Raw genomic sequence first — 16383 nt, forward strand, 5'->3', positions numbered from 1 at the left:
GCTCTCGCCGTCTCACTCGCTGTCGCCCAGGCTGCCACGGTTGCTCGCTAGCTTGTCCTGCCTCGGTCCAGCATGCCCGCCAGGCACGTCGTCGTTCTCGGAGCCGGTGAGCCCTCGTCCTCTCGTCCTCCTCAGAGTGTCATCTCAACTTGGCTCATGCTCGCTCTCCTCCAGGTGTGGTCGGCCTCTCGACCGCCATCAGGCTCCTCGAGCATGGCTACAAGGTCGACGTCGTCGCGCGCGACCTCCCCGACGACCCCAAGTCGATCGCCTTCACCTCGCCCTGGGCGGCAAGTCGTCCTCTCCCCTCTCCTGCTTTCCCCTCCCACAAAGCTGATCCCTTCCACCAACCACAGGGAGCTCATCATGTCAGCGTCGCGACGGGCTCGGATATGCGCATGCACGGTCCGTCTCCCATTCGCTCTTGCGCCCCGACGACTCTGGCCTGACCTCCCCTCCTGTTACGGGCGCAGAGTTCGACAAGCACACCTTCGAGGTCATGTCGACGATGATCGAGCAAGGTCACGGATCTTTGTTCTTCTGCACCCAGACCGAGTTTCGCGAGCAGGTGCGTCCCATCCGCTCGCCCTTCCCTCGAACCTCTTTCTTCTCTCTGACCCTTTGCTCTCCCGCAGTCACGACCAACGGGCGATGCAGGCAAGCTCTCGCAGCTCAGCTTGGTGTCGCGCTACCATCCAGATGTGCGTGTACGCCGCATCGACTCGTCGACAGGGCCTGACTCGCTCCCTCCCGCAGTTCCGCTGGCTCGACGAGCACGAGTTGCCGGCCGGCATCGCCCACGGCGCCACCTTCAAGGCGATCCTCATCGACACGCCGACCTACCTGTCGTCGCTTGTCGCCCGGCTCAAAGAGCTCGGCGGCAGCCTGCACCGGAGCAACTCGCTGTCGAGCCTCGACTCGGTCCTCTCGGTCCACCCGTCCTTCGCTCACGCCGACCTCGTCGTCAACTGCTCGGGCCTCGGCGCTCGTACGCTCGTACCGGACGACAAGGTGTTCCCGACCCGAGGGCAGCTCGTCATCGTCAAAGCGCCGTGGGTCAAGGAGGGCCGGACCCGACTCGGCGACGGCGTCTACACGTACACGATCCCGCGCCCCAAGACGGGCCACGTCGTGCTCGGAGGATGCGCCGAGAAGAACAACTGGTGCGTCCCAGCCGTTCCCTCTCAACGACTTGCCGTGCGAGTCCGACCGTCGCCCTGACGCACGGCCCGCCCGCAGGGATCCAAGGCCTCGCTCCGACATGGCTCGCCAGATCAAGGAGCGCTGCCTCGCCCTGTGCCCCGAGCTCCTCCCGCCCGACAAGCGCGGCAACGGCACGAGCGACGACTTGGACGTCGTCGAGGACGCGGTCGGGCTGCGGCCGACGCGCGAGGGCGGGATCCGGCTCGAGCTCGGCGCGCTCGAGGGCGACGGGCGGCGAGTCGCAGTCGTGCACAACTATGGGCACGGCGGGTACGGTTTCCAGTCGAGCTGGGGGAGCGCAGAGGCGGCGGTCGAGCTGGTCGAGGAGGCGTTGTCGCGACGCGCGGCCAAGCTGTAACGCAACGAGCCCGGCTTTTCGACGATTCTCTCGAGACTGTGAATGTGTACCCGACGAGAGAAGTTTCACTGTGCACGAGCTGGTGCGCCGTCAACGAGACGAGGCTGGCTGTCCCCCACCTCCTCCGCCGCGCGAGCCTCTCATCCTCTCGCTCTCCATCTTCCCGCGGGCCCGACTCGCCAGGGATGGCCTCGCCGGCGTACGCCACCTACACGCCCAAGCGGCACCACTCGAGCGCGTCGTCCATCTCGTCGCTGCAGCAACTCGGGTCCACCCCGCCTCATCATCCCTCGCCGCTCGGCACCTCGTCCCCGTCGGCGACCCGCACCCTGGGCACCTTTGCCCGGCCCCAGAACCACTCGTCCGACACGGGCTCGTTCCTGCGCGCACCGCAGCCCTCGCGGCCAGCGCTCCCGGCCCAGTGGAGCGGCCTCTCGGGCTCGTCCGCCATCTCGTCCACCTCGACCGCAGCCGGTCCAGCGAGCGCCGCGTCCCCCGCACCACGGTCCCACACCTCATCGACGACGACCACGACCGGCGCGCGCTCGCCCCCTCCCCCTCGCGCCTCGGCCGCCTCGCCCGCCCGCACGGGCGGACCCACGCCCCCTCCCTCCGCCTTCCCCTTCGCCAGTGTGCCCCCAGGCCACTCGCCCTTCCCCTCGGCGAGCCCGAGGCCCGACCGCGTGCGCTCGCCCGACAAGGTGCCCGCCCCGTACCACGCGCAGCAGCACGGCGCCGCGGCAGGAGGAGGAGGACCAGGCGGATCGGGTGCGGCGGCGGCGCGCAGGATGCCGTACCAGGCGGGCTTTCAGCCGCAGGGGGTCAGGAGGGACCGGAGCGATGTGTTCCTCGAGCAGCGGCAGAAGTGCAGTGAGGCCAGGAAGCTCGACGAGGGCAGGCTCGCGAGGAGGCTCGACAAGGTGCGTCCTCCTCCTTGCCCTCTTCCCTCCAGCACTCTCTCGCGCACGAAACTGACTCGAGCATACGCACACAGCTCGTCGCGCTCCACTTTCCTCCCGAGAACGAGAAGGCCAAGGCGAGCGCGCCAACCAAGACCTCGACGCTCGCCTCGCTGTCGTCGCTCGGCGACTCGCTGCGAGGACGCACGGCCAAAGAGCTGTGGCGCACGGCGGTCGGCAACGTCGATGTCGACGTCGAACGGGGTGCGTCGCTCAACTTCCCCGAGGACGGACGTGGCGGTCGCTCACGCTTTCCCTTTCTCGCAGCCGAGCAGGCCATCGTCAAGTGGCAGGACGACAAGGACGCCACGCATTGCCCGATCTGCACGTGCGCCTCTCGTTCTCTTTTTGTCTCGTCGCCCTGCGCCATACTGACCACGAGGACCTGCCCGCAGCGCCGCTTTCGGCGTCCGCGTCCGTCGTCATCATTGCCGCCTCTGCGGCCGCGTCGTCTGCTTCCTCCCGCCGACCCCTGTGGCGCAGTACCTCGAGCCGCTCGCCGTCACGCCTCCTTCAGCCGACGACCCGCCATCCGCACCCGCACCAAAGCCCAACCGCCGCGAGCGATGCTCGACCTTCTTCACCTACGAGACGCAGGCGTTCGGCGAGGAGAAGACGCGCATGGGTGTCGTCGTCGAGGTGGCCCCTGTCGAGCAAGACCTGTCGATCGACGCGGTACTCGGTCCGCAAGCGCAGGTCAAGAAGGACAAGGACGAGCGCAAGAAGGTGCGCGTCTGCCGAGACTGCCTCGGGACCGTCCTGTGCGTCTCGCGTTCTCTCTCTCTCTCTCTCCCTCTCGCTCGTGCAGGGTCTGACGTTCCTTGTCGAACGCAGGCGCCAACAGCTCAAGACGCTTCCGGTCCGCACCCCGACGTGGCTCAAGCTGTATGACGTCCTCGTCCAGCTTGAGAAGGACATCGACGAGACGTTGCCCGAGTTCCAAGAGCTCGCCGTCGTCCTCTCGTGCGCCCTGTTCCCCTTGGCCTCCTTCGGGCCCGAGACTGACCCTGCCCCTCGTCCCTGTACAGCAATCCCGCCGCCGCCGCCGAGTCGGCGACCCCTCCCTCGGCCAAGCACGCCAAGACGCTCCGCAAGCGCCTCTTGACCGACCTCGCCTCGTACGACACCGTCTCGAAGCGCATACGCGACCTGCCCCTGCCTGAGGGTGCGCCGTCGGGCGGCTCGCAGGACCGGCTTCAGCGCGCGCTCTCCGCTCGAGCGCAGCTGTACCTGAGCGACAAGCTCGGGCTCTTGCGCAGCCTCGGCAACGTCGAGGAGCTGAGCGGCTCGAGCGCGGCGGCCAAGGGCAAGAAGGCGGCGGGCGGCGTCAAGGACGGCGAGTACACGGTCAAGACGCTCGCGAGCTTGCTCGACAAGGACGACGTCGACCGCGTCACGGAGCGAGTCGGACCCGAGCTCGAGGCGGCGGCAAAGCTCAACGTGCTGCGCGAGTGCGTCCTCGTCTCTCTATCTCCCTCTCGCACGCAGCCGAAGAGCGCTCTGACCCCTTGCGCGCCCCTTCTCGCCCTCTCGTTCGCAGGCAAGAATCGCTCGTCCAGTCCTACGTCGACGACGCCAACTCGCGCCGACAGTTTGAGGACGCTGCGGCGCTCCAGGCCAGCCTCGACGAGCTGCGCGCCGAGATTGCCGCTGTGAGCGTCTCTTTGCCGTAGAGCTCGCTCGAGCGGCAGCCTCTTTATCTCGCGCGTCCTGCAACTCGCAGTCTTGTGCGGACACTCTCTCGACTGTCGCTCACGAGAGACCGAGAGCGAGAGGACGGAAACAGACGAGGAAAGCGTGACAAGGGCTGCAAGAGGGACGGGGCGACGAAAGGAGCACTGCTCGAGAGGGGAAGCTACGGAGGAGACATGGAGGGGACGGTGGCGAGGCGGGACTCGCCGCTCAGAAGTCCATCGAGGCGAAAGCGCTCGGCGGCAGGCTCTGCGTCTTGCCCCAGCCCTTCCTCAGGCCGGCGACGCGCCTCGCCTGACCAAACCCGCCCATCGGCGCCGGCTCGTCGCCGCCCTCGTCCTCGACGTCGGTCGCCGCCATCTCCTCGTCGTCGACCTCGCCCTGCGCGGCCGCCGACGGCGGCGCGTCGCCGTCGAACGCGCGCTTGAACCGCTGCGTGACGGCGTGCGCGGTCGAGCCCGAGCCCTGCGAGTCGACGTTGACGGTGGGCGCCTGCGCCACGCCGCTGCTGAACCCGGCAAAGCTCATGAGGCCGCCCGTGGCCGGCCCGAGCGCCTCGTCGAGGTCGAAGCCGTCGCCGTCGTCGTCGGCCTGCGCGTGCGCCTGCACGTGCACCGGTCCCGCCGCCGCGCCCGCCGCGCCCCAGAACCCGCTGTCGCCCGCCCTGAGGCTCGCTGCACGGGTCGAGGCGGCGTCGCTCGCACTGCCCGTCTCCCACATGGGCCGCAGCTCGTCTGCGCGCTTGCCCGTCGCGCTCGGGACGGGCGCGCCGTGCACGGCGGCGTACGCCTCGTCGAGGGCGTCCTTGGACGACTTGAAGTAGCCGGCGTAGGACGGGACCGAGGGCTGGGCGAACGAGAGGATGGGCTCGGTCGCGGCGGGTCCGAGAGGGCGGCGGTGCGAGGACGAGGCGGTGGTGGTGTGGCCGCGCGCGACGGCTGCGGGACCAGGCGCAGGGTCAGTCGCGGGCCCGCAGGACTAGACCGAGCGAGAGTGGGCGCACCCATGCGGCTCTGTGCAGGCTTGACGCGCAGGAGCTCGTCCCAGTTGGTCCGGGGGCGGAGCGAGCCTCGGAGGTCGGAGGGGCCCTCGGGGACGGCGGGCGCGTCGGCGGCCGGCTTGTAGGCCTTTTTGGTCGGCGAGGGAACGCCCTCGACAGGTACAGCAGTGTCCATGGCGAGTGTCGGGCGAGAGAGAGCGCGTCGAAGCGCGAGAACGTCGCTCCCTCAGCCGACTCGTCGCACCAGAGGTAGGCGTTTGCTGGGCGCGAGAGAGTCGCCCAGTGCTGCTCTCGGTACTGTCAAGCTCTCTCAGTCCCCCGTCGACCACCCTGCCGAGAAGCGGCCCCTGCTCCTCCCGCTCGCTTCGAGCTCTCGGTCGAAACTTGCTCTCGCTGCAAGAGTCGGGCACTCGGTGATACTGCAGGCTTCTTTTCGTGTACTCAGAGCTTCTCTTTCTGCGCCTTGACCTTCTGGGCGTGCAGGGTGCGGACTGTGGCGCGAGAACGACGCGGACGAGGACGACGAGTCAGTGGACGCTCGGCTCGACGGCGGGCCTCGACGACGGCGGCGACAAGGAGAGCGAGGGGACGCACGGTCACGACGGAGCAGCTTGCCGCTCGGCGTCTTGGGAATCGCGTCGATGAACTCGACCTCGGCGAGCCACTTGTACTTGATCTTGTGGTCGCTGACGAACTTCTTGATGCTGTCGACGAGTGCGTTCTCGGCGCTCGAGCCGCCCGACTTGACGCGCGATGCTGCGCCGGGCGAGACGACGACATACGCTGTCGGCGCGAAGGAGGGAGAGAGAGAGAGGGGGGGTCAGGGAGGAGGTCCGGGCGAAGAGAGGGCGGGGGCAGGGGAAAGCGCTCGGCTGCACGAGCGGTGCTCGAGAAAGAGAGGTAGAGAAAGTGGACGCACCCTTAGGCACCTCGCCCTTCCTCTCGTCCGGCACGCCGATGACGCAGACGTCCTGCACGTCCTCGTGCGCGAGGAGGTGGCCCTCGAGCTCGGCTGGGGCGACCTGGAAGCCCGAGCACTTGATGAGCTCCTTGATGCGGTCCGTGATGAAGAGGCGGCTGTGCTCGTCGATGAAGCCCTCGTCGCCCGTGTGCAGGAAGCCCTCGTCGTCGAACGTCTCCTTGGTCGCCTTGTCGTTGTTGAGGTCTGTGCGCAGGACAGCTCGACGTCAGGTACGGCTCTCGGCGCACGACAGAGTCTGAGAGGGAGGAACTTACAGCCGAGGGCGATCGACGGCATGCGAGCCAGGAGCTCGCCGACCTGCTTTGGCGGCAGCGCCTTGCCCTCGGGCGAGACGATCTTGGCCCTGCCGGCGAGGAAGGGGCAGAGGGTCTGTCAGTCAGGTCCCCTTGTTGACGAGGCGTGGGCGGCGAGAGAAGAGGAAGACGCACTCGACGTTTGGTAAGAGGTAGCCCGCCGACGCGCCAGGAAAGTCGTGCGAGGCGTCCATGGTCGAGATGATGGTGCTGCTCTCGGTCATGCCGTAGCCCTGGCCGATGGCGATGTGCGGGAAGCGCGTGCGGAAGGCCGAGATAGTCTGCAGGATCAAGGCAAGTGAGCCTCTCGAGGTCCGACTCGAAGAGCGAGAGGAACCGACGGGCGCACCTCGTCGGTCAACGGCGCAGCGCCGGCCATGACCATCCTGACGCTCGACAGATCAAACTGCTTGACGAGGTCGTCCTGCTTGACCATGAAGATGACCTGCGGCGGGACGAGATAGAGCGTCGAGATGCGGTGGGCCGTGATCGACTCGAGGAACAGCCGAGGGTCGAACTTGGAGTGGATGACGACGGGCGTGTTCTGCCAGATCGAGTGGTGGAGGATGACGACGAGGCCGTAGATGTGGTAGCTGCCGAGCGCGAAAAAGTGAGCCTCGAGCGAGAAAACGAGAAGGCGAATCGGGGGACGCACAACGGCAGGCAGCCCATGACGACGTCGCCCTTCTTGGTCTTGGCGTCGTACGGCACAAAGTTGTTCGACTTGCTCCAGTGAAGCGCATCCTGCAGGCTGCGAGAGGGCGACGGCGAGGTTAGTCGGCCTTCTCAAACGCAATCCGAGGGCGCGAGGACGCACACGTTGCTGATGACGGCAAAATGCGGGATCATGACGGCCTTGGGGACGCCCGTGGTGCCGGACGAGAACGACAGGAAGGCGAGCCGCGTCTTGGCCTCGTCCTGCTTGAGCGAGAACTTGGGCGGCAGCGGCTCGTTGCTCGTCGACGAGACGAGGTCGTCGAGCGTCGGGAACCCGCTCGCGAGCGATTTGATGTTGGCGGGAGAGTCGGCTGCGCTCTCGCGACGTCAGTCTCGGGGCAAGACGCAGGAGGGGCGAAGAGAAAAAGGGACGCACAGGGCGAGCGGATGAGGACGATCATCTTGGTCGACAGGCCCGACGTCTCGCACGCCTTGACGGCCGTCTCGATGGCGTCCGGGTGCACGACGAGGAAGCGAACAGGGTAGTGCTTGTTGACTGCGCGCGAGCAAGCAGAGGTGAGCGTCGACTCGAAGGAAAGGACTGCCACGGCAACGAGAGGACGCACCCGTGTCCATCTGCAGGGCTAGCTCGGCGTGCGTGTAGCTCGGGTTTGCGCATGACGAAGCTGCGCCGGCACGAAAGCCCGCCCACAGGACGGGGCCGTAATCGAGGTCGTTGGGCGAGAAGACGAGGATCGTGTCGCCGGCCTCAAGGCCTTTGGCGCAAAAGGCGCGCGCAATGTCGTCGGTGCGCTTGCGCGTCTGCTCGAACGTGTACTGTCGGGGGCTCGAGGCGTCAATGAGCCAGGTGCGGCCGGTCGGGTCGGGTCGCTCGAGTCGGGCGCCGGACGAGCCTTCGAACGCGGCGGGCTCGGGGTCGAACAGGAAGTCGTAGATGGTGAGGGCCTTCTGAGGCAGGGCGACCTTGGGCAGGTCGCGCGTATAGATGCCGGTGTGCTGGTCGAACGGCATGACGAGCGGAGCCGGACGTCGGAGAGTGCGGGGATGCCGTGGAGGGGCGCGTGGGCGGGGTCGAAGCGGCGACGGGATGGGCTGGGTGGCGCGAGGCGCTGGTGCACAGAGGCTGCTTGGCGAGGTCGAGGAGGGAGCGAGGAGCGAGGGGAGCAGGCCAAGGGGCGCCGCTGGCCAGCCGCGCTTGAGGGGAACCTCGGCGAGCAGGACGAGCGATCGGCCCAAAAGTGGGGCGCCGGTCGGGTTCCGTCGAGACGGCATCCCTCTCGACCGCGCGCTCGCGCTCGCTGTGCACTCGCTGCGCAACACAGCTCTGTCCACCTCCCACCCAGCACCACGACCAGCAGCCATGCTCACCCACCGAGCCATGCAGCAGCTCGCCCGCTCGGCCGCGACCCGCTCCCTCTCGTCGTCCCTCCCTCGCTCCTCCCCCGCCAACTCGCACACCGCCGTCGCCGTGCCTCCCACCGTCGCCAACTCGAGCCTCCTCCTCACCGGCCGCGACGAGGCCCTGTGGACACCCGGCCTGAGGTGGCGCGACGAGGAGCAGGTCGGCGTCGGGTTCGCTGGAGCGCAGTCGGCGACAGAGCTCAAGGAGAGCGACCTGCGGGCAGAAGACGAGGGCGGCCGAGTGACTGAGAAGATGAAGTGCGTCCACATGCTTGCCTTGGCGCGCACGACGCAGGACCTGACCCTCCGTCCGCTTGCCCGCAGCATGTACCAGGCCATCCGCTCCGCCCTGCAGTGCGTCCCCTCTTCTCTTTCCTGCACCTGGCGGCCTTCCGACTCGCCCTGCGCAGTACGACCCTCGAGAAGGACCCGTTGGCGATGGTGTTTGGCGAGGACGTGAGTCAGAGCTCCTGCTCGACGACCGCACACGACCGCGTCCTGACCCTCTCTCGCGCGCGCAGGTCTCGTTCGGCGGCGTCTTTCGCTGCACGATGGGTCTCGCAGACAGCTTCGGCGAGGAGCGCGTCTTCAACACCCCTTTGTGCGTCCCTCGCGTTCGTTCTGGCGCGTCGAGGAGGCTCACCAGCTTCTCTCGAGCAGGACGGAGCAGGGCATCGCGGGCTTTGGCATCGGCTTGGCGACCATGGGCCACACGGCGGTTGCAGAGCTACAGTGCGTCTTCTCTCGCCTCATCTGGGTCTGAGACGAGCGCGACTGACGATGCCGCCCTCGCAGGTTCGCCGACTACATCGTCCGTCCCGTCTCGCCCGCCTTCGTCGGCCACCGACTGACTCAAGGATCCTCCCGCAGTTCCCGGCGTTTGACCAGATCGTGAACGAGTGCGTGCGCCCACTCCTCCTCTCGCGAGGAACGCGCACTGACCCTCTCGTTCCGCAGAGCGTGCGCCTTGACCTCCTTTTCGGTCCCGAGCGTCGACCGACCTTCTCGTTCCACAGCGCAAAGTACCGCTTCCGATCAGGCGGCATGTTCAACTGTGGCTCTCTCACTTTCCGCAGCCGTGCGTCGAGCCTGTCCTCTTCTCGGCCGTCCGTTCGAGGCTCAAGCTCGATTGCGCGCAGCCTGTTCCGCCGTCGGGCACGGCGGCCTCTACCACAGCCAGAGCCCCGAGGCGTACTTCTTGCAGGCGTCAGGCGTCAAGGTCGTCGTGCCGAGGAGCCCGATCCAGGCCAAGGGCTTGCTGCTCGGTGCGTCCTCTCTCAAGCGACCTTCTCAAACCCGACGTTCGCTCACTCCCGCTCCTCCGCAGCCGCGATCCGCGACCCGAATCCCGTCCTCTTCCTCGAGCCCAAGATCCTGTACCGCTCGGCCGTCGAGCAGGTCCCGACAGGCGACTACGAGCTGCCGCTGTCGTCGGCCGAGATCTTGCGCGAGGGCGCCGACTTGACGATCGTGTCGTACGGCCCGCCACTGTACACGATCGAGACGGCGCTGCACCACCTCAAGCACCCGAGCGAGGAGCTCGCTCCCCTCATCCCGGAGAGCTTGCGCAACCTGAGCGTCGAGCTCATCGACCTTCGCACCATCGTCCCTTACGACGTGCGTCGCCGTCACTCTTTGTCCCCATTCGCGAGCCCTTACTGACCTGCGCGTGCCCGCACAGATCGAGACGGTCGTCAAGAGCGTCAACAAGACGGGCCGGTGCATCGTCGTCCACGAGGCGCCGCAGTCGGGCAGCGTCGCGAGCGAGCTCTCCGCCGAGATCCAGCAGCGGTGCTTCCTCCGCCTCGAGGCGCCCGTCAAGCGTCTCACCGGGTGGGATACGCCGTTCGGGGTGCGTCCTCTCTCTCTCTCTCTCTCTTCGCCCTTCCTCGTCTCGAGCGGGAAGAAGATGAGGCTGACAAGCCGCTCGGTCCTCCTCCTCCAGCTCGCCTACGAGAAGTTCTATCTGCCCGACCACATCCGCATCGTGCGTGTCTTCCCCTCGTATCGTCGAGGACGAGCGCGAGCCCTGACGCCTGCCTGCTGCGACAGCTCGACGGCATCGTCGAGACGATGCGGTACTAGCCTCCTCGAGCTCTTTCCGTCTCTCTCTCTCTCTCTCTCTGTGTAGAACTGGTGAATAAATCATGTGCAGTGCAGCGATACGAGCCAGAGAGGGGAGAGTACAGCAAATCTGGGAGCGGGCGGATCTAGAGAGAGAAAGGGTCGTCCGTCCTCTCACTGCTCGTCCTTGAACACGCGCATGTGGATCGTGACGGGCACGGCCTTGCCGAGGTTGGTCGTCGCCGTCGTCGAGTTGCCCCAGTCGTCGAGGTCGGCGAGCTGCACGGGCGAGGGAGAGATCGAGAGAATGTCAGTCAGGGGCGCCGAGAATGGGTTCAAGAGAGGGTGCGCACCTTGAGAATGCTCGCGTCAGGGACGGGGCCCTCGCCCTCCCTCGGGCCCTCGTAGACGAGCGCACGGTCCCACCGCACGGCTTTGTGGTCGCGCCGAGCGTCGGCCTCGCCGTCGTCCTCGGCAGCGCTCGAGCGCTTCTTGGTGCCGGTCTTGCTCTTGATCGGCGGCGCCCTCGTCGGCGTCGAGTACTGCTCGTCGTCTCCTGCGGCGCGGAAGTGCAGCCTAGGGCGCTCGTCCTCTTGCTCCCCCGCCGTCGCCTCGGTCGCCCCGGCCGCAGCCTCGCCCTCGGCGAGCAGGTCGGCCGCCAGCTGCGCCAGCTCGGTCCCGTCGACGCTCGCACGCAAGGCGTTGCGGCGCTTGGCGGCGCGCGCTTCGCGCCCGGCCTTGGTCGACGCGCGGACGACCTCGGGCGCCTCGGACCCGAACGAGCGGCGGAGCTTGCTCGTCGGCGAGGGCGGGCGGTCCGTGTCCATGTAGACGGTGACGAGCTTGAGCTTGTTGAGGTGCTGCTCGTTGCGTTTCGTGTTGCGCTGCGTCAGGCGGTTGAGCTCGTCTTGCGTGACGGCCGGCGCCGGGTGGAACTGCGGCGCCGGGCGAGGTCGCACGCTCTCGGCGGCGTCCTGCTCGCTCGAGCTCGACGTCGGGGCACTCGACGCGTCGTCCTCGATCGGGACCGCCGGTGCGGCAACGGCCTCCTCGGCCGAGGGCTCGCGTCGCGCAGGTCGGCGCGCCGAGCGGACGATGGGCGCGACGGGCGCAGGCGCGAGCTTCGGTGGCGCGACCGCTGTGGTCGCTGCACGACGGGTCGTGCGCGTCGCGGCGACGGGCCCAGGCGCATGAGGGCCGGCGGCCGGGGCGGCGAGGACGGCAGGCGCGGCCGCAGCCAGCAGCTCTGCCTCGGTCGCCCGAGTGCGACGGGCTCGCACGGCACGAGGTGCAGCCGAGCGGACGACAGGAGGCGCGGTCGAGCGGACGGCTGGCTCGAACAGGGTGGCGGCCGCCGTCGGGGCGAGCTTGTCGGCGGGCGCGACGAGCGCGGTCGGGGCGAGCGACAGGGACGGGGCGACGCGCAGGGAAGGAGCCGGCCCGGCACCTTGCGAGTTGACCGGGACCCGATGAGGGCTGCGCAAAGGAGAGGCAGGAGCCCTCGCGGCGGTAGAAGGGGGAGGCGAGTGCGGGTTGCCGAGGAAGGGCGAACGGGTCGACGGGCCCACCGATTGCGCGAGGAGGGGTGCAGCGAGGGTCGGACGGTCGTCGTCGCGGGCATGGAGCTCGACTCGGGGAAGAGGAGGCGGCGAGGCGGCCCGAGGAGGAGGAAGGACGGACGATGAGGAAGGCTGCGGCAAGGTCAAGTTAGTGCGCGCTCGACGGCGGTGCAGGGGAAAGAGGGGACGCACAGCTGCCTTGGAGGCTACCACGACGCCGTCAAAGACCCGCACGGCGCGAGCCTTGCTCGGCGACGTCATTGTCGGCTGCGTCGCCGCCGCCGCCGTGACGCCTGCTGCAGCCTGGCGGACAGCGAGTGCAGCTCGCGGCGCGGCCCTCGCGGTCGACGACGCGCCGAGGGCTCGTGTCGGAGCCCTGCTCGGCCCGAGGCTCGGCGCCGACGATGTCGCGCCGAGTGCAGGTCCGGCGCGGCTCGCAACAAGTGGACGCGACGACGCCGCGGTCGCGCTCGTCTCCGAGCGTGCGAGGCGCGACGACGATGCAGCGCTCGCGCCCGGTGCTGGGCGGGGCACCGTGAGAGGGCGCGAGAGGCGAGAGGTCGTGGCTGCGGTCGGCCTCGCCGTCGGCGCGTGGGCGAGAGCCGCTGCGGCCGAGCGGCCCGACGACGCCAAGGTAGACCTCGCGAGCCCGCTCGCCGCGCTCGTCGTCGCCGTAGGCCTGAAGCCTGTTCGTACAGCTGCGCGAGGACGGCCCAACGAGCTCGACGGCGCGCTGGAGCCGGTCGAAGCTGTGGACGCGCTCGACGCCGACAAGGCCGAGGCGGGGCACTTGAGCTCGCCCACCCTGGGCGCATCGCTCGCATTGGCGGACGGAGCGGGCACGGCAGGCGCCTCGGCGATCGACGAGGTGGCGGTCGAGCGCTTTGTCGGCACGGCGAGGCGCGAAGGCGCGGCGAGGCGCCTCGTCGACGCGGCTGCTGAGCCGGGGACGAGCGTCGTCAACGACGACTTGGTCGCCGTCGCGAGTGCGGTACGGGAAGTGGCGGCCGAGGTGAGCTTGGTGAGCTGGCGACGGGAGGTCGGTGCGGCCGAGACCGAGGGCTGCGCCGGCTGCGGCGCCGACGGCGTCGCCGACGGCACCGGCGTTGCGGCCGAGGCGCTGATGCGGGTAGGGGAGGGTGTGTTGAGGCGGAAAGAAGGGGTTGCGAGCGGCGGAGCCGGCTGAGAGGCGGCGGACGCGGCGAGGAAAGGGGAGGGTGGGGGTGTCGCTCGTCGACCGATGTCGGCTTGAGGCAACGCGGCGGCGGCGACGCCTTCCGAGTGCTTGTCGAGACCGCGGCGGGCCGAGGGTGCATCGGGCGCCACGAGGCCGGCGACGACGGGTCCCTCGGCCGCCGAGTCGCTCAGGGCCTCGGTAACGACGGCGTCGACGAGGCCGTGCTCCTCGATCTCGAGAGGCGCTGCGACGTCGAGATCAGACGATACAGGCTCAGACGGCAGCTCGACGCCCTGCTGGACCGGCTCGGGCCGCGACGACGACGAGGGCCCAGGACCAAACGCGACGGGCGCGTTGGGGCACTGGTCTGCCCGAGGTAGCTCGGCGCCGTTAAACGCTGGAGCGAACGTGTCGGGGTAGATCGAGGGCGCGGACGCCGCAGACGCCTCGACCGCAGTGACGGCGTCGTCCTCGACGACGGGAAGGACAGGTGCGTGCTGCTCGAGGACGCGCTCGTCAAGGGCGAGCTCGACGTGGTCGGCGGCATCAAGCGCCGGCTCGTCGAGCTGCGTCGGCGGCTGCGCAGCGGCCTCGCAGACCGCAAGCGACGCCGGCGCAAGCTCCTCTGCACTGCCCGCGAGCTCCTCCTCGTCGTCCTTGCTCATCGCCGTCTCCGTCTCGGTGAGCTCGTCCTCGCCCGAGACCTCGCCTTCCTCCCACTCGTTCTCCCCATCCTGCTCGTCCCGCATCGGCGCCGGGTCCACGGCCGGCGACTCGCCGAGGGAGAGGCCGCCGACGGCGAGCGCCACCTCGTCGACCTGGGCGTCTGCCTGCGCCGGCGCCGGGTACGACAAGGACGGCTCGTCCTCCCAGATCGAGCCGTCCGCATCGGCGTCGGTGAGCTCGTCGGTGTCGTACGAGGTGTGGCTGCGGATGGCGGGCGTCGAGGGGGAGAAGGCCGGGAACGGCGAGGCGAAGAGGTGCGTCCGAGACGTGGCGCTCGGGGTGGCGAGGCCGATATGGTGGAGGGAATGGATGGGGCGAGACGAGGTGGATGAGGAGGTGGGCTGGTGGAACGCGACGGTCGACGGGGTGCCGGCGAGCGCAGACGAGGATGCGGCCACCTTGCGAGGCGAGGAGCGCGTACGGCGAGGGCTCGGCGAGAACCGCACCGTGCGAGTCGATGTCGGCGCGTCTGCGCGACTGGTGAGGTGCGGCGACTCGGCGGCCGGGGACGGCGAGTCGGGCGAGTGGTGCTTGGCGCGACGGCGGGCCGACGGCGTCGCGTTCTCCTTGTCGGGACTCGTCGACCGCGCTTTGCGGGATGTGACAGGGGTGCCGAGCGGGATGAGGGGCGTCGACAGGTGCGCCTTGAGAAGCGAGGGCGACTTGTCGAGCAGGGAGCGGGCGAAGGCGGACGGGGTGCGAGGGTGCAGGCTCGACGGGGCTGCTATGGAACGACAGGCGAGTCAGTTGGTTGCTCTGTCGTACAGGACGAGGACCTGGGAGGCTGTCGACTCACGCGATCGGCTGGACTCGTCCTGGCCAAAGTCGACCAACAAGCCCTCGCGCTCGTTGGAGTCGCGCGCGGCGAGCGATGCCCTCGCCGACGACTTGCGCAGTCTCCTGGCCGCCTTGCTCGGCGACTCGGGCTCTGCTGGGCCGTGCGGCGAGTCGGTGTCGGCGTGTGTCGGCGAGTCGATGATGAAGTGGTTGAGCGAGGCGTCCGGCAAGGCGACGACGGGCGTGGAGGGGACGGCGGCCATGCTAGGCGGGCCGAGTAGAGCGTGTAGAGCGACCAAGTGCGGGCAAGACCCAGTGCAGGGCGCGGATGGTGGTGTTTCTCTGGGGGACGAGCCGCTCCCCTCTCCCACTCTCGTCGCACTCGGCGCAAACAAGAGGTCACGTGACTCTCGTCTCGCTCGTCGCACAAAGAGGGATGCAGTGCAGCTGCGATGTCGACACTAGACAAGGAGCACGGTCTAGTCCATGATGCCACCTTCTGCGAGCGTGCGCGCGACGACAAGTTCGAGAGGTCAGTTGCGAGCTTCTCGACCAGAGTCGACGGGCAAGGGCTCGGCGAAAGTTGGACGCACCGTCGTCTCCTCCTCCGCCACCGCCGCCAAGGTCGTCAAAGTCGTCGTTCTCGCCGTTGTCGAAGTACTCGGCCTCGTAGTCGTTGTCCTCGTCCTCCTCGTCGTCCTCCTCGAGCAGCTCTTCCTCTTGCTCCGACTGGTCCTCGTCCTCCTCGACGGCTTGGTCCTGCGCAAGAGGTGACACGAGCGGTGTGTGAGCGCTTCGTCTCGGCGAGGCAGGCGAGGCAGGCGAAGCACGCAGACGAGGGAGCAAGAGGGAGCGGGAACTCACATCGTCGCCCGCGAGGATGTTGCCGTCGGTCGTCTTGCGAACAGCTGCAGGGACATGGGGCAAGGTGTCAGTACACGGGCAAGAAGAGCTCATGAACGCGCGACAGCCGAGCTCGAGGAAAGGGCTTGTTGCCAGAGGGGAGGAACAGGCGGACGCACCTCGCGAGCTGCCCTTGGCCCTGAGCTTTCTCTCGAGGACGGCCTCGAAGACAGAAGGCGGCAACAGGTCGCGGTCGTACAGCCTCGCGCTGTGCACCGTGCGCAGCGCGGTGGTCGCCTTGTCGGAGCTCGCCGTCTGCGGCTTGTACTTGTCCGAGAAGCGCTCGATGTCTGCGCGCGCCGCCGGTTATCGCCCGAGTCAGTTTCGAAGGAGGTGTGGGCGGACGAGAGAGACGGGGCGCACCGGTGCTCGCTCGTGCCGGGGCGTCGATCCAGAACGGGGTGAACTTCATCTCGCTGACCATGGTGTTGTAGCGCTTTGCGATGCGCGCCTCGCGCTCGGACGGGTACTCTGTATCGGGCATATCCATCGGCTGTTGCGCAACATGGCCCAGGACGCGAGGCAAGACGAGGTCAGCTTCATCAGCTCGAACGAGGCGAGGTCGAGGATGAGAGGGGGGGGGGGGGGGGGGGGCTGGGCGGGGGGGTGGA

At 68.5% G+C, this 16383-nt stretch overlaps 8 protein-coding genes across 8 annotated transcripts in view; 3 read left to right on the forward strand and 5 right to left on the reverse strand.

The window, feature by feature from the left end:
* Nucleotides 1-26: 26 nt before the first annotated feature.
* On the forward strand, nucleotides 27-1584 carry RHOBADRAFT_64859 (uncharacterized protein). The gene is made up of 7 exons (XM_018418598.1): nucleotides 27-106; nucleotides 175-290; nucleotides 357-405; nucleotides 474-568; nucleotides 636-701; nucleotides 757-1163; nucleotides 1240-1584. The coding sequence occupies exons 1-7, from the start codon at nucleotides 73-75 to the stop codon at nucleotides 1559-1561; spliced, it is 1089 nt and encodes a 362-aa protein (XP_018272005.1). The 5' UTR covers nucleotides 27-72; the 3' UTR covers nucleotides 1562-1584.
* Nucleotides 1585-1746: 162 nt separating this feature from the next.
* On the forward strand, nucleotides 1747-4261 carry RHOBADRAFT_52965 (uncharacterized protein; the record flags this gene model as incomplete). Its single annotated transcript, XM_018416597.1, has 7 exons — nucleotides 1747-2481; nucleotides 2556-2724; nucleotides 2788-2848; nucleotides 2916-3281; nucleotides 3355-3483; nucleotides 3549-3971; nucleotides 4061-4261. 7 exons carry the CDS (start codon nucleotides 1747-1749, stop codon nucleotides 4191-4193), a joined length of 2016 nt encoding a protein of 671 aa, XP_018272006.1. The 3' UTR covers nucleotides 4194-4261.
* Nucleotides 4262-4297: 36 nt separating this feature from the next.
* On the reverse strand, nucleotides 4298-5387 carry RHOBADRAFT_52966 (uncharacterized protein; the record flags this gene model as incomplete). Its single annotated transcript, XM_018416598.1, has 2 exons — nucleotides 4298-5150; nucleotides 5216-5387. The coding sequence occupies 2 exons, from the start codon at nucleotides 5385-5387 to the stop codon at nucleotides 4423-4425; spliced, it is 900 nt and encodes a 299-aa protein (XP_018272007.1). The 3' UTR covers nucleotides 4298-4422.
* A 224-nt stretch (nucleotides 5388-5611) lies between these two features.
* RHOBADRAFT_52967 (uncharacterized protein) lies at nucleotides 5612-8176 on the reverse strand (the record flags this gene model as incomplete). Its single annotated transcript, XM_018416599.1, has 10 exons — nucleotides 5612-5703; nucleotides 5807-5995; nucleotides 6132-6377; nucleotides 6449-6537; nucleotides 6623-6768; nucleotides 6837-7080; nucleotides 7143-7238; nucleotides 7305-7515; nucleotides 7581-7700; nucleotides 7771-8176. The coding sequence occupies 10 exons, from the start codon at nucleotides 8174-8176 to the stop codon at nucleotides 5654-5656; spliced, it is 1797 nt and encodes a 598-aa protein (XP_018272008.1). The 3' UTR covers nucleotides 5612-5653.
* Nucleotides 8177-8891: 715 nt separating this feature from the next.
* RHOBADRAFT_35728 (uncharacterized protein) lies at nucleotides 8892-10723 on the forward strand (the record flags this gene model as incomplete). The annotated part of the gene is made up of 12 exons (XM_018413302.1): nucleotides 8892-8920; nucleotides 8977-9022; nucleotides 9088-9167; nucleotides 9227-9298; nucleotides 9362-9377; nucleotides 9437-9465; nucleotides 9583-9644; nucleotides 9706-9831; nucleotides 9894-10183; nucleotides 10248-10418; nucleotides 10512-10553; nucleotides 10619-10723. The coding sequence occupies 12 exons, from the start codon at nucleotides 8892-8894 to the stop codon at nucleotides 10649-10651; spliced, it is 996 nt and encodes a 331-aa protein (XP_018272009.1). The 3' UTR covers nucleotides 10652-10723.
* Nucleotides 10423-16383, reverse strand: part of RHOBADRAFT_64860 (uncharacterized protein) — a 24580-nt gene continuing 18619 nt past the window's right edge. Inside the window, exon 9 of the mRNA XM_018418599.1 lies at nucleotides 10423-10443. The gene's annotated coding sequence lies outside the window, so the exon portion shown is untranslated. The remainder of the gene's footprint in view (nucleotides 10444-16383) is intronic.
* Nucleotides 10805-15132, reverse strand: RHOBADRAFT_52969 (uncharacterized protein; the record flags this gene model as incomplete). The annotated part of the gene is made up of 4 exons (XM_018416600.1): nucleotides 10805-10909; nucleotides 10984-12321; nucleotides 12382-14813; nucleotides 14889-15132. The coding sequence occupies 4 exons, from the start codon at nucleotides 15130-15132 to the stop codon at nucleotides 10805-10807; spliced, it is 4119 nt and encodes a 1372-aa protein (XP_018272011.1).
* The window catches only part of RHOBADRAFT_66307 (uncharacterized protein), a 1938-nt gene continuing 843 nt past the window's right edge, over nucleotides 15289-16383 (reverse strand). Inside the window, exons 2-6 of the mRNA XM_018418930.1 lie at nucleotides 16136-16265; nucleotides 15892-16062; nucleotides 15734-15777; nucleotides 15463-15628; nucleotides 15289-15368 (exon numbers count right to left, since the gene is read on the reverse strand). Coding sequence (XP_018272012.1) covers nucleotides 15349-15368; nucleotides 15463-15628; nucleotides 15734-15777; nucleotides 15892-16062; nucleotides 16136-16265 — 531 coding nt within the window. The 3' untranslated portion in view covers nucleotides 15289-15348. The remainder of the gene's footprint in view (nucleotides 15369-15462; nucleotides 15629-15733; nucleotides 15778-15891; nucleotides 16063-16135; nucleotides 16266-16383) is intronic.

This window comes from Rhodotorula graminis (genome assembly GCF_001329695.1).
Source record: "Rhodotorula graminis WP1 unplaced genomic scaffold RHOBAscaffold_5, whole genome shotgun sequence".
In the NCBI taxonomy this organism is placed as follows: domain Eukaryota; kingdom Fungi; phylum Basidiomycota; class Microbotryomycetes; order Sporidiobolales; family Sporidiobolaceae; genus Rhodotorula; species Rhodotorula graminis.